Source organism: Triturus cristatus, chromosome 4_2, assembly GCF_964204655.1.
Source record: "Triturus cristatus chromosome 4_2, aTriCri1.1, whole genome shotgun sequence".
Taxonomy (NCBI): Eukaryota; Metazoa; Chordata; class Amphibia; order Caudata; family Salamandridae; genus Triturus; species Triturus cristatus.
In genome coordinates, this window is record NC_140586.1 from 698902010 (window position 1) to 698915244 (window position 13235).

The 13235-nt window shown below is 52.8% G+C and overlaps 1 protein-coding gene across 4 annotated transcripts in view; it reads left to right on the forward strand.

Moving 5' to 3' along the window:
- The window catches only part of USP24 (ubiquitin specific peptidase 24), a 2082369-nt gene that overhangs the window by 1298578 nt on the left and 770556 nt on the right, over positions 1-13235 (forward strand). For all 4 annotated transcript variants that reach the window (XM_085602520.1, XM_085602518.1, XM_085602517.1 and 1 more), the window contains exon 49: positions 826-950. In XM_085602520.1, the coding sequence (XP_085458646.1) occupies positions 826-950 (125 nt within the window). The remainder of the gene's footprint in view (positions 1-825; positions 951-13235) is intronic.

Genomic DNA, 13235 nt, shown 5'->3' on the forward strand with positions numbered 1-13235 from the left:
TCTACTGATGCTCAGAGGTACTGCTGTAGAAACATTTCCGGATCCAGTCTGTCATCTGGGGATAGTTCAAAGGTATGAAATCTGCTGTCAGATTGTATTACACAGTAAGGTCTCACAACCACACCATATGATAAATCCCATTTCCTCGCACTCCTGAAGTGGTCTTCCAGCTCCCGTGTTGGTGAAACAGAAGACTTGTATTTTGTGTTGTGGTTCTGGAGACTTATTTTATAATTTCGGCTGCTCGGTTTTTGAAATGCCAAAATCCATTTAGATAATTTTTCATAAAATGTACTGTATATAGATATCCTCAAAATCAAGCATTGATCAAGCTTTCCTGACTTTAAACTATCTTTGAATATTTTCGTTTTGTGTGATTACACTTTTTAAAAAACTAAGGCCTGATAGACTGACAGCGCCAGTTATGCTTCTAGAGCTATCATTTCCTACAACACCTCTAAATGAAGTGCCCATCTAGGTTTCTGTGTGGATACCCGGCATATTATCTAGGGTACTGAAAAGTTACACTATCCAAGCTGAATACACACAGAGAAAATATGGTCCAATCCTAATTTTGTTGTCCTAAATCAAGTCACATATTCCTGAATATTTTACTACTTTGTGTTTTTTTTTTACTTTTCAAAGTATATATTATTCTGTTTTATTGTTTAAATTGTTTTGCTTTTTACCAAGCCAAGGTTATAACCCTTTCAAAGAAGTGAAATTAAAAAAGTCTTAGTTGAATTCTTAGTCCCATGAAATTTATAAAATATGCTTGTAAAGTTAGTCAATTTTTTAATTGTATTTTAATGTACTGTATTACAGGGGATGTGCAAAAGGCAAGTGGTACAAATTTAATGACACAGTTGTGGAGGAGTTTGATTTAACTGATGAAACGCTTGAGTACGAGTGCTTCGGTGGAGAATATAGGCCAAAAGTGTATGATCAGTGTAAGTATTCAGGATTGTTTTTACATATTTTGCTAATACGGTTTTAAGTTAAATGTTTTTATTTGTATTACTTTATTTACACATTTCTTACAGCTAAAGTCCTTCAATGCTAGTTGCAGTGTTTGTTACTTTTTGATTGTATATGTAAGTTTCTCATAACCTAATATGAGCAGTTTAGTAATCTCTCATTTGGGAGACTAAATATATTTTTAAGACACATTACTGCAATCCTTCTGTTGTTCAAAATAACAGGTTGGATATTTTCGAAGACATGCATATCTATCCCTAATACTGTTTTATCTTGCAATATCTTCCCTTCAGTACTATGTATTCCTTATCACCAGCAAAACTTGACTTTCGCCACCCGCATCCTCATTAAATCGTTCAACTATATAACCATACAGGGAGGAGCCAAGATGGCGACCGAGACGGCAGCGTAGATTCCCGGCTCCGTGAACCTCCGCATCCCGCACGGATATCCTGTACTAGATCCTCAGCTTGCGCCATGGGATCGTGTTTGTGAAGGAGAGTGGCAACCGATCGTGTGACTCCGGGGTTTTTGGCTACTGTACCGCCTGAGAAATCTGCGGATGAACTTTGCGGCCCGTGCAGCCCCGGAGCCGGGACCTCGAGTGGACGCCTTGGCCGGGTGGCAGTTTAACAGCGGCCTGTGGTGACTGGGTGGAGTCGGTCCACCGGAGCGGTGCTGCCCCCGGCCTGCATCTCGCCACGGCCGCTCCCGTTGCTAAAGCGTAGTGGATCGAGGGCATGCCCGGGGGTGCAGTTCTCAGACTCTTCGGTGTTTGCCCCTGCCTTTGACGGTGAGCTGCCCGGACACCGCCCCTAGCTCGCCCTGATCCTTGCAGACTGCTCCCGGATTTTCGCGGCTGCTGGTCCTTGGTGGAGACGACTGTTGCCCGAGTCCACGCAACGGCTGTATTTGTACCTGCCCCCGGACCCCTGTCTCCAGTGACGTGGACCCCGAGGTGCTTGTCCCTGGGTCCCGGCCCCCATACGAGTCGGGCCTCCCCCGGCGGCCATCTTGTTGCGATGCAGCCTACTATCCTGTCCACCGGGTCGCAGCAGGATTGGGAGTGTGTGACTTTTGGGAGTGTGGCAGAGCGACCGCGGGGAGCAGTGCTGGGGTACGGCGACCTCCTTGAGGCCCTTGGTGCCCTTCATTTCTCCTTGGCTCGTGGCATCGAGGTCTTGGGGAGTAAGATCGACGGTGTGGCATCAGCGTTGGGACAATGGCGGCATGCTGGTCCACAGTTACACAGGGACTTCCTACACTGCACACAGGAGGATAATGTCGCGGCCATCCCTGCGATTAGTGCGCAGCCGGACACTCCGGACAGTATGCTACCGTATGATCGGCTGACTGAGGGTTTGATCTGTTCCGGAGGTAGTGGTTCCGAGTGGAAGGTGGTGGCCTCGTCCCGTGCACGACCTCCGGTGACCCAGGGACTTTACCAGAAATGTCTGTCTACTTTGGATGATTCAGCCTTCCCGGACCTTGTGTGCAGTGCAGATCCTGGGGCAGCACTGGGAAAGACGTCCCTCCGAGATGCGGACTGTGTTGGCGTTCTGAGACCTCCACCCCGCCTGTGTGCGTCGCTTCCCGGTTGTTTTGGGACATCCCTTCACCTTGGAACATCGGACATGGCGCTGGGTCGAGGGGTAGGCATGGGCAGCATCGCCAGGAGTGGTCAGGGATGAGGCTGATCCCTCGGGGTGGTCATCTGGTAGACGGGCGGACTCATGGTTGTGTACTCCCAGGACATAGCTACTAGCATATTCGGTGCGCAATGCTCCCCATTCCCCCTTTTGTTATGGTCGATTTGGTGCTACTTATTGTTTGCTGTTGGGATACCTTACTGTGCGGGAGGGAGAAGCCGGGGGTATGTTCTGAAGGCCCTCCTCCAGTTTATTATATTTTCTCCACCCCCCCCGCCTGGTGGGGTTCTTTCTTATTCCTTTTTCCCTGTTTCTTCTATATTTCGGGTCTAGTTCCAGGGCGACAGGCACACTGCTGGGGGGAGGGGCCATACTCATTTGCAGAGGTGCAGGGTGGGGGGTTGGGGGGGGGGACTCTTTTCTTTCTCAGTCTTCCTCTCCTTTTCCATGGCCTCCTTTTTCTTCTCCGTTTCTTCTTGTTTATTCTTTTCTGGGATCAGCGTGGTGTGCCTCTTTTGCTGTGAACCGTTGCCTCTCCGTGTGTGCCACAGTTTCCGGGGGTTCTCTGGGCGTTAGGTATGGGGGCCTGCAGGCGCAACTGTTTTTGATATTCTTTCCCATCATTTCCTGTGTTTGCGCCATGGATTCAATAGATTGCTGTTTATTGCTAACGTCTATCATGCGGCCTGCCCTTTATCGCTGTTGGGAAATTGTTTGGCACCTGATCCTACTGTTTTGTTTCATTATAAAATGAAAAACCCCTTTCTCCTGGTGTCCTACCTGCGCGGCTCCCGGGCCGAACTATCTTAGTATGAAGATTTTGCTACCGAGGTGCCGCATGTGCTTATATTCGGTCTGATTGCTTAGCGGCCGGCCCTGGGGGGTTGTAGGCCCATACTTGTCAATGATCGAAATGTTAATAAAGGTTTTTCAAAAAAAACTATATAACCATAATGGTGAGCTGCCATGAAAATATAACTTCCACTTTTTCAGTGAGTTGAGAGTCCACTGTAAAATACAAATCTGAAAGAAACACGTTAGTTAGATTCCTCACCTTAGAATTTCCCCAGGCGTCAGGCTGGATCCAGAAAGATTTTTGTAGCAATACCCCTTGCGCGTCGGTAGGCGTCGTCTGCGGCTCCGCGTCCGTCGTCGGCGTCGCGTTCCCGAAATGACGTCGTCAGAGTACTTAGACGCCGCCCTCGCGCGCTGACGTCAGTTCTTCTTTTTTCCGCGCCAGTAAGCGCTGATCCGGAAAGAGCTTACCCCTAGTCAATTTTTGACTACCTTTTTTGACTTTTTTGGTCAACTGTTGGTGCCGGTAGGATGCCTGGTTTTAAAGCCTGTGACGCCTGTCATCGACTGATGTCGGTGACGGATCACCATCGCCGGTGCCTCTTCTGCCTGGGGGCCAACCACGACGCGGACTCGTGCCCCGACTATCAGGCCTTGACATCGAAGGCTAGGCGGGAGCGGTCCCGCAAGCTTCTCGAGCTTCGCCACTCGGCTCTGCGCAGCTCGAGGTCCCGGTCCAGGAGGAGGTCCAAGGACCGGTCGCAGAGCCGCAGTCATCGACATCGATCGTCGGGCTCTTCGGGTAAGTCGAAGCACTCCAAGAAGTGACATCGCTCTTCGGACTCCCCTCGCCGGTCGCGCGACTCAGCCGAGGGTCAAGGTGGTTCCACCCCCGTGGCTCCACCGGAGCCGCAGGCGCCGCGTCTGTCCCCATACCCTCCAGTCCCTGGGACTGACGCGATGCCGGCGGGGATCAGTGCCTTCCTCTCTGCCATGAGAGGCCGGGCTCCGCCGTCGACGCCTGCCGGAGTGCCTTCGGGCCCCGCGGACTCGACTGGGTGACCTCGTATGCCGGCGGCTCCGGCGCAGTCGACGGCGCGGGTCCCCGAGGGATCCAGGCCTGGATCTCTGTCGGTGCCGGTCGACCTCGTCACGCCTCCTCCGCCGGCGCCGACCCCGGTTCCGGTCCCCTGTTTACCCCCATTCCGGACCCGACGCCGGCTCGGCGTCTGCCGATGCCGGCGCCGCTGGTTGAGCAAGTCATCTACCACCCGGCTCCCTCCCTTCCTCCTTTGTATCAGGACTCGGATGACGGGGTGACTGGGAGGGATCTGAGGATCCTCTGGCCAGACAGGCCTATCTTTCTCAGGACTGGGCAGACGAACTGGGGGATGCCAGTGGTCTGAACACCTCCCCGGACGCTGGTTTCATCTCTCCTCCGACTGTGGCGTCGGAGGAAGGTGCAGCTTTTTCAGTGGTGCTGCGCAAGGCAGGCGAAGCCCTTGGGCTAGACTTGCCTGCTGTGGCCGTGAGGACTAACGTCTTCACTGAGGTGCTTCAACCGACAGCAAGCTCTACAGAGCCTCTGCTGCAGTTTAATGAGGCCCTCGTCGACGTTCTCCAGGGCACTTGGTCCAAGCCCTCCACAGTACCTCCTGTGGATCGGAACGTAGCCCGGCGCCACCGCCCTGCTCCGGGCGACCCCAGTTTCCTGTCCCAACACCCCACCCCTGAGAATGTGGTTATCCAGGCCTCTACGTCCCAATCCTCCTTCCCGTCCGCTCCTCCGGACAGGGAATCCAAGAGGTTGGAACAGTTCGGGAAGAAACTGTTCTCGTCCCTGAGCCTGGGGCTGCGATCTTTGAACACCGCTTGCATCTTGGACCGTTACTCCCACTCTCTGTGGGATGTGGTGGAGGACGTGCTGCCCCTGTTTCCGGAGGAGGCCCGGACACGTCTCTCCCAGGCACTTGCTAACGGGCGAGATGCAGCACGACATGCCATACGGTGTGGACTTGACACCACAGACTCGCTGGGTAGGGCGATTTCCACCACGGTGGCGCTTCGGCGTCACGCCTGGCTGAGCTCCACATCATTTTCGGGGGATGTCCAGAGTTCCCTCATTGACATGCCCTTTGATGGCACTCACCTTTTTGGTGAGAAGGCGGACAGTGCGCTGGCTCGGTTCAAGGACTCCCGGGCCACGGCCAAGTCCTTGGGTCTTTCGGCCCCGCGGCCGCAAACTTCCGCCTTTCGTCTCTTTCGTGGCCAAGGAAGGGGGGCCTCCTCACGCCCGCCCAGCCACCGGCCGCAGAACCAACCTGCACGCTGTCGCGGACGTGGATTCTGCCGAGGCGGTACTGAACGTCAACGTGCCGGTCAGTCCACATCCACCCTGGTAGCATCCGCCTCAAAGCCCTCCTAGTCCGAGCTTTCAGGCCCATTCCACGCCAGTGGGCGGCAGAGTTCGCCATCACCTGCTCCACTGGCGCTCCATCACGTCGGACAGGTGGGTGCTGCAAATCGTCCGAAGGGGCTACTCCCTCCCTTCAAGACGACCCCTCCAGCCATGCCACCGCTGAACCACCGTATGTCGGGGGATCATTTGCATCTTCTACGAGAGGCAGTTTCGTCCCTCTTGGCCAAAGAGGCCGTCGAGCGCGTTCCTGGGCCGGAAGTAGGTCGTGGTTGCTATTCTCACTACTTTCTGGTTCCCAAGAAGGGCAAAGGGGGCCTACGCCCGATCTTGGATCTCAGAAGCGTGAACGTCTTCTTCCGGAAGGAACGGTTCAAGATGCTAACTTTGGCTCGGGTTCTTGCTGCCCTAGACCCTGGAGACTGGATGGTAGCGTTGGACTTGCAGGACGCTTATTTCCACATCCCCGTCCTGCCGGCCCACCGGCGTTACCTGCGGTTCACGGTGGGTCAGGAGCACTTTCAGTTCACCGTGCTCCCCTTCAGCCTCACCAGTGCCCCTCGGGTGTTCACAAAAGTGTTGGCGGTGGTCGCAGCTCATCTGCGCAGATCTGGGGTCCCAGTCTTCCCCTATCTCGATGACTGGCTGTTGAAGGCGGGCTCGCCCCAGCAAGTCGTCTCCCACCTCCAGACTACGGCCGGCCTCCTGCACTTGCTGGGGTTCTCCATCAATGTGCCGAAGTGGCACCAGAGCCCCTCCCAAAAGCTCCTTTTCATTGGGGCGGTTCTCGATTCGGCGCAGTTCCGGGTCTATCCGCCGGAACAGCGGGTCCGGGACATTCAGGCCCTGATTTCCATCTTCCGGCCTCTGTCCTGGGTTTCGGTCAGGTTGGTGCTGCGGCTTCTGGGGCCGATGGCCTCCTGCATCCTGTTGGTACCTCACGCCAGGTGGCGGATGCGGGCTCTGCAGTGGGACCTGAAGTTTCAGTGGGCCCAGCATCGAGGCAACCTGTCCGACCACGTCTTGATCTCGGAGGGCACTGCGAACCAGCTGCAGTGGTGGCTCACGAATCGCGATTGGGTCAGCAGCAGATCCCTCTCCCTACCCCAACCGGAGCATGTCGTAGTGACTGATGCGTCCCTCCTGGGATGGGGGGGGCCACATGGGAGAGGCGGAGATCAGAGGACTCTGGTCTCCGGCGGAGACTCGGCTTCATATCAACCTCTTGGAGCTGAGGGCGATCCGACTTGCACTAAAAGCCTTCCTTCCCTCTGTCCGGGAAAGTGTTGTGCAGGTGTTCACGGACAACACCACCACCATGTGGTATTGCAACAAACAGGGCGGGTGGGGTCCTGGACCCTTTGTCAGGAGGCTCTGCGCCTCTGGACATGGCTGGAACATCAGGGCATCACCCTGGTGGTTCAACATCTGGCGGGCTCTCTGAACGCCAGAGCAGACGAACTCAGCCGCCGGTGCATGATGGATCACGAATGGCGTCTGAACTCGGACGTGGCGCAAGGTCTCTTTCTGCAGTGGGGAGAGCCTTGGTAATATCTATTCGCCACCGAAGAGAACGCGCAATGTCAGCAGTTCTGCGCGTTGGAATTTCCAAGGCGGCACTCGCTCGGAGACGCTTTTCGTCGCGAGTTTCGGTCTGTTGTACGCCTTTCCGCCTATACCACTTCTGCCCAGAGTGCTGAAGAAGATCAGGCGCGACCGGGCCCAAGTCATCTTGATGGCTCCGGATTGGGCACGAAGGTACTGGTATCCCGAGCTACTCAGTATGTCCATCGATCCCCCGATACGTCTGCCTCTTCAGGAGGACCTTCTGTCGCAGCAGCAGGGGACGGTCCTACACCCGAACCTGTCCAGCCTCCACCTCCATGCGTGGAGATTGAGCGGCGATAGTTGATGCCATTTGACTTGCCTCCTGAAGTCTGTGATGTCATTCTGGCAGCCAGGCGTTGTGAGAAGTTGGCCTGATATATGATGTCACTAATTCTAGTGTACACCTTGTATCAGTCCAAACAACCCTTATGGTGATTGGTTGTAAAGTCAATCTTCTAGACCAGCTATCCTAGTGGCTATCCTAGTGGTAGCATGGACAAGAGCAGTCTTAGGCTAAACTCTGTATGGCATGTGAAGCCAGCCGTTATACCATTTGTAATCCCTTGAATACCAAATGAAAAGACACCACAACAGATATATATAAAAATAGAATGTATTTATTCTAGGCAAACCCTCAGCACTCTTTATGAGATTCGTGGTAAGTACAACACAGTCTTATTTAAGCATACATTAAGTCATACAGGTAAGTAATACAGTTAGGCCCTAGGGGCCACGCAAACCATATACTAAGTAAGTGGTATAAGAACCACTGTCACGAACACAGGATAGGCCTAGGGAATCGCTGGGGCTACACTATACTACCAAAGGTTAGGAAGTGGGAGTCCCACGGGATTCGGGTGCAGAGTGGAAACACTCACGCGTAATGCGTAACAGTCGATAGAAATAGTAGTTGTTAGAAATTAACAGTTTTAGGACACTTCTAGAATAGCTAGCAAGTCGAGATTTGAAAACTATACCCTAGGATAGTCAATACCCTTGTGAGCACCGGAGTACTCAAGTTACCTAGCCCACGGGCTGCGGGTGCATAGGTGTGAACTTGCGTCGGGTTTCGTCGTTGACTCCTATGGATGCCTGAAGGAAAGTTGCTGACAGGCAGTCAGTGAAGAGTGTCCGGTGGATCCCAAGGATGGAATCAAGAAGGAAGGATACCTGCAAGCAGAAGGGACAGAGTCTAGGTCACCAGCCAGGAGCCGGGAAGGAACCAGGAAGGAACCAGGCGATGTCGTGCAGATGCAGGTGAAGAGGTGAAGCTTGTCGCAGCAGCCACGGGTACCAGGAGGCGTCGAGGACGACCAGGACCAGGAGACGAGCTGTCCCACGAAGGCTCTTGCTGTCGGCGGCGTCTATGTCGAGTCAGGACCCAACAAGCCTTGGCAAGCGGAACCCACGCAGGATGGAGGACTTGCTTCTGGTGCAGACCAAGAAGGTCTGGGGTGCTTCTCTTTCACAGAGGAGCGGGTGCCAGTCTGGAGGAGCCGGACCAGCAAGATGAAAACAAAGGTTCGTCGTCGCAGAGGCTACTAGCCAACGGGCCAGCAACCGGACAACACGTCGAGCAACTCCGGTGCAGAAGGGCCCCACGCAGAACACGTGAAGTGTGGGGAGCTGATCTTCTTTGCAGATGTTGCTCGGGATTGGGGCTTCTCAATTCCCCAAGCACCGCCTCGAGGAAGCCTCAGAAGTCACGCTAGTCAGTTACTAGCCACTTTTCCCAAGTCGCCGGTCCCTCGTCGCCTCCATGGGTCTCAGCTTCGCTGTCGATGTGGATCTGGTTCAGAGGTGTCTGGAAGTCACGGCGCTGGTCAGTCTCTGCAGTCGTCCCTCGTAGGATCAGTCGCAAAACAAGCAGCGGTCGCTGGATGCTGCCTGGTTGCCCAGGGTGGTCACTCCTTGGCCACAAGGGAGATTTCTTCAGTCTTCTTCCTGAGGTCGAATGTCGAAGGTCCAGAGTTTCTGTTCAAGTTGCAGATTCAGGTTAATCTAATTTAGCAGGGCTCAGCTATCTACTGATATACTGGGCTAGTGGGCTGGACTACCTGCAAGGTCCCTCCTATGGGTGGGACCAGGAAGGGGAGTGGTTACACCCCCTTTCCTTTGTCCAGTTTCGCGCCAGAGCTGGGGCTGGAGTGCCCCAGCACCGGTTTGAACTGGACTATGCATGGGACACCTTGTGTGCCCCAGGCAGTGTCTTGTTTCATTCATCCCTCCCTGCCCCAATACACTAAGGCCTGTCTGGGGTGGTGCTAGCACCTCCCAAGGCAGGAAACCTATTGTCCAAGCCTCCCTCACTGGAAGGACTCCCAGCAGCAGGTGGTCAGACTTGTGTCTGTGGCAGCAGCATCCATTTTGTGATGCTGGGGCTCTGGTTAACTTTAACCGGGTAAGTAGGTTTCAACATGTCTTCTCCCTCTAAAAGGGAGGAATAATATCCTCATTGCCAGAAATGGTATGGGGGTATTATTCCAAAGTGTTAGACACCTTACACGACATGTTTTGATAAAGCCAAACCATAGTTACCATAACCGTTTAAGATTATAAGGTACTTTAAGGGTATATGGTAGGCTATATCATAGAACAGCTATAAGGACATGGTTCCGAAAGCTGCAGACAGGCTCAGCTCATGCTAGAGCACCATCTCACATGTTACCAAGCACTCTGCCTCCAGGATTGTTAAGGCCTGCCATAGGAGTGGCTGATAGGTACACATGTGTCTATTGTGAGGGTAAATATAGGTATACTATATCTAAGCAAGGGGTGATTACACGACCTTGCCCCAGCTGAGTGATCAGCCAGTTGTGTCTTATTGGAAGGCCAGGCCAGGGGTGGCATAATACATGCTGCAGCCCCTGGGAGGTCTAGCGTACACGTATGCCCTGGGTACCTAGGGTACACTGTACAGGGTCCAATAAGGTGATCCTTACCAATTGGGTATGTACCTAGGGTACATGGAGTCCATTTTAAAGAGAGAGCAGACAGCCTGAGACCCTGAATGGCAGGATCTCAGGCCAACTAAGTCGAAAAACCAGCTAGACACTAGGCAAAAAGTTGGGGGTAACCATAGTCAGATATCCACCTTCCTACAGGCGTCCCTCCACAAAGACGGTATACGCCTGCCGGTGGAACAAATTTGTGGCATGGTGCACAGCAAAGGCTGTGGATCCCCTTTCCGCCCCTCTTTCTGAGGTTCTACTCTTTCTTCTTTCTTTGGCCCAGCAGGGCTCTGCTCTGGGCACCTTGAAGGGTTATCTTGCTGCAATCTCTGCTTTCTTAAGGCTTCCAGATCAGCCTTCTCTTTTCAAGTCCCCTGTTGTCTCCCATTTTCTGAAGGGCATTACTAATATGTTCCCTCCTCTTCCATTCGTAATGCCTCAGTGGGACTTGAACCTTGTTCTCACTTTTCTGATGTGCGCTCCCTTTGAGCCCCTTCACAACTGTCCACTTCATCTACTGACTCTGAAAACTGCCTTCCTGGTGGCTATCACCTCCGCTAGGCGGGTGAGTGAGCTCCAGGCTCTGTCAGCTAAGCCTCCCTTCCTTTCGGTTCATCTGGATAAGGTTGTTCGCCGGACACGTCCTTCTTTCCTTCCTAATGTCGTGACTCCCTTTCACATCGGGTAATCTGTCACCTTGCCCACCTTCTTTCCGCCTCCGCATCCTTCAAAAGATGAAGAGAGGCTCCACCGTCTGGACCCAAAACGTGCGCTGTCCTTTGATTTGGACTGCACAAAACAGTTCCGGGTGGGCGACCAACTTTTTGTTCGATATGTAGGTGCTAAGAAGGGTAAAGCTGTGCACAAGCGGACCATCTAGCGATGGGTCGTGTTGTGTATTAAGATCTGCTATTCCTTGGCGAAAAAGGTCCCTCCTGTTGGGCTGAGAGCCCATTCCACTCGGGCCACAGCGGCGACAACTGCCTTGGGACGGGGAGTCCCCTTGCAGGACATCTGTGAGGCGGCAACGTGGGCTTCGCTGCACACGTTTGCCAAGCACTATTGCCTGGAGAGCCAAGTCCGGAGAGATGGCCACTTTGGCCGTTCTGTTTTCCTGGACTTTCTGGTGTGATCTTGGTTCGCAGACCCACCACCGGGGTTGGTATTGCTGGGGTATCTATTCTAAGATGAGGAATCTAACGAACGTGTTTCTTTCAGATGAACAAGTTACTTACCTTCGGTAACGATGTATCTGTAAGAAACATTAGTTAGATTCCTCACCGACCCACCCAGCTTCCCCGTTCTGCGAACCGACATCTAGGGTTAAGGTTCTCCTTTTCAGGGCCCTAGATTTTTTGGCACCAGTGTCGGTCTCTTGCATGGCTCAGCGTCCCTGGCGTGGAAAGCTATGTATAAGAACTGACGTCAGCGCGCGAGGGCGGCGTCTAAGTACTCCGACGTCATTCCGGCGCACGACGCCGACGCACGCGGAGCCGCAGACGACTCCTACTGACGCGCAAGGGGTATTGCTACAAAAATCTTTCCGGATCCAGCCTGACGCCTGGGGATATTCTAAGGTGAGGAATCTAACTAACTAATGTTTCTTACAGATACATAGTTACCGAAGGTAAGTAACTTGTTCATTATTACTAGTTACCACCAATTCCGATGAATACTCCACCCGCAGATTTCTCACATGTAGAATAATCCCAGGTGTCTAAAACCGTTAACCTCAAAGCTCTCACATCACCAATAAGGGACGCTGGCTTTGTAGTGACACCAGAGTGGTGTCAGAGGATGTCACCAAAGCCATATTGTGCTCACCTTGACTCAACAACATCTGTCCTCTTTTTTTTCTAAGCCTTCAATTCAGATCCGGAGCGCGCTCTCTCCTGCAAGTAGTGAGTTTTTCCTCACAGTTAAATTACCTCAAGTGGACTACTAGGTCTCCAACAAAACATTCGGGCTTCCAGACCTATAGTCATTTTGTGGGACAGATGTCCATTATCTATTCACACGCCATTTGTACATGGTGCTTGAATTTGGGCCACGATTCCTGCTTTTGCGACTCCTGTCAAAGCGTGCACCCTAAGGCCATCAAGGAGTGCATGGCCAAGTTGATTATGGCGTGGGCCTGGGATAAAAGAAGAAACTGTCGCCAGTTGTGACTACTTTCCAGATGTCATTCTTCACATTCTTCAGGGATTAAGAAGAAGCACAGGAAGCATAAGAAACGTGGAAGAGGTAAGTCCCCCAAAGGACTCCTGTCTCCCACAGGATCTTCATCCTTGGAGCCAGAGTTGGTCAAGATTGATCCTTCTGACCATCATCTTTGTGGCTCTACAACTGTTCTGTAGCCAAACCAGTCCCCAGAGCAATGCCTATATTTTCATCGACACCTACATCATTTCTGGAATTCCATATGCCAGGTACCGACCCGCTGTGTTTATTAATGCCATATTGGGTATCTTTACCAGGGCCTCAAATTAATCAAAGCTGGTGCCCTGCATGGCTCCTCTGTTTAACTGTTTATGCCAATGATGCCTTACAGCACTGACGATCGGCACAAGGGGCCACTTCTGCCTTCACTTCACAGCTATGCACTTCTGCCATTGGCGCCTCCACATAAGCCTCTACCGCCACCACTGACAATGTGTTAAGAGTCTTTAGTGCTGCCTCCTTCTCTGTCAGTGGTGCCCCTTCAAAAGAAATCTAGGAGGGAGGCACATTGACTAATAGAAGAGGGGTAATACAGATGCCAAATCCACAAAATATTTGGATCGGACTGTGTCCCTGAACCTTTATGCATATGGAGAAGACGATAGGGAGCAGGCTTAT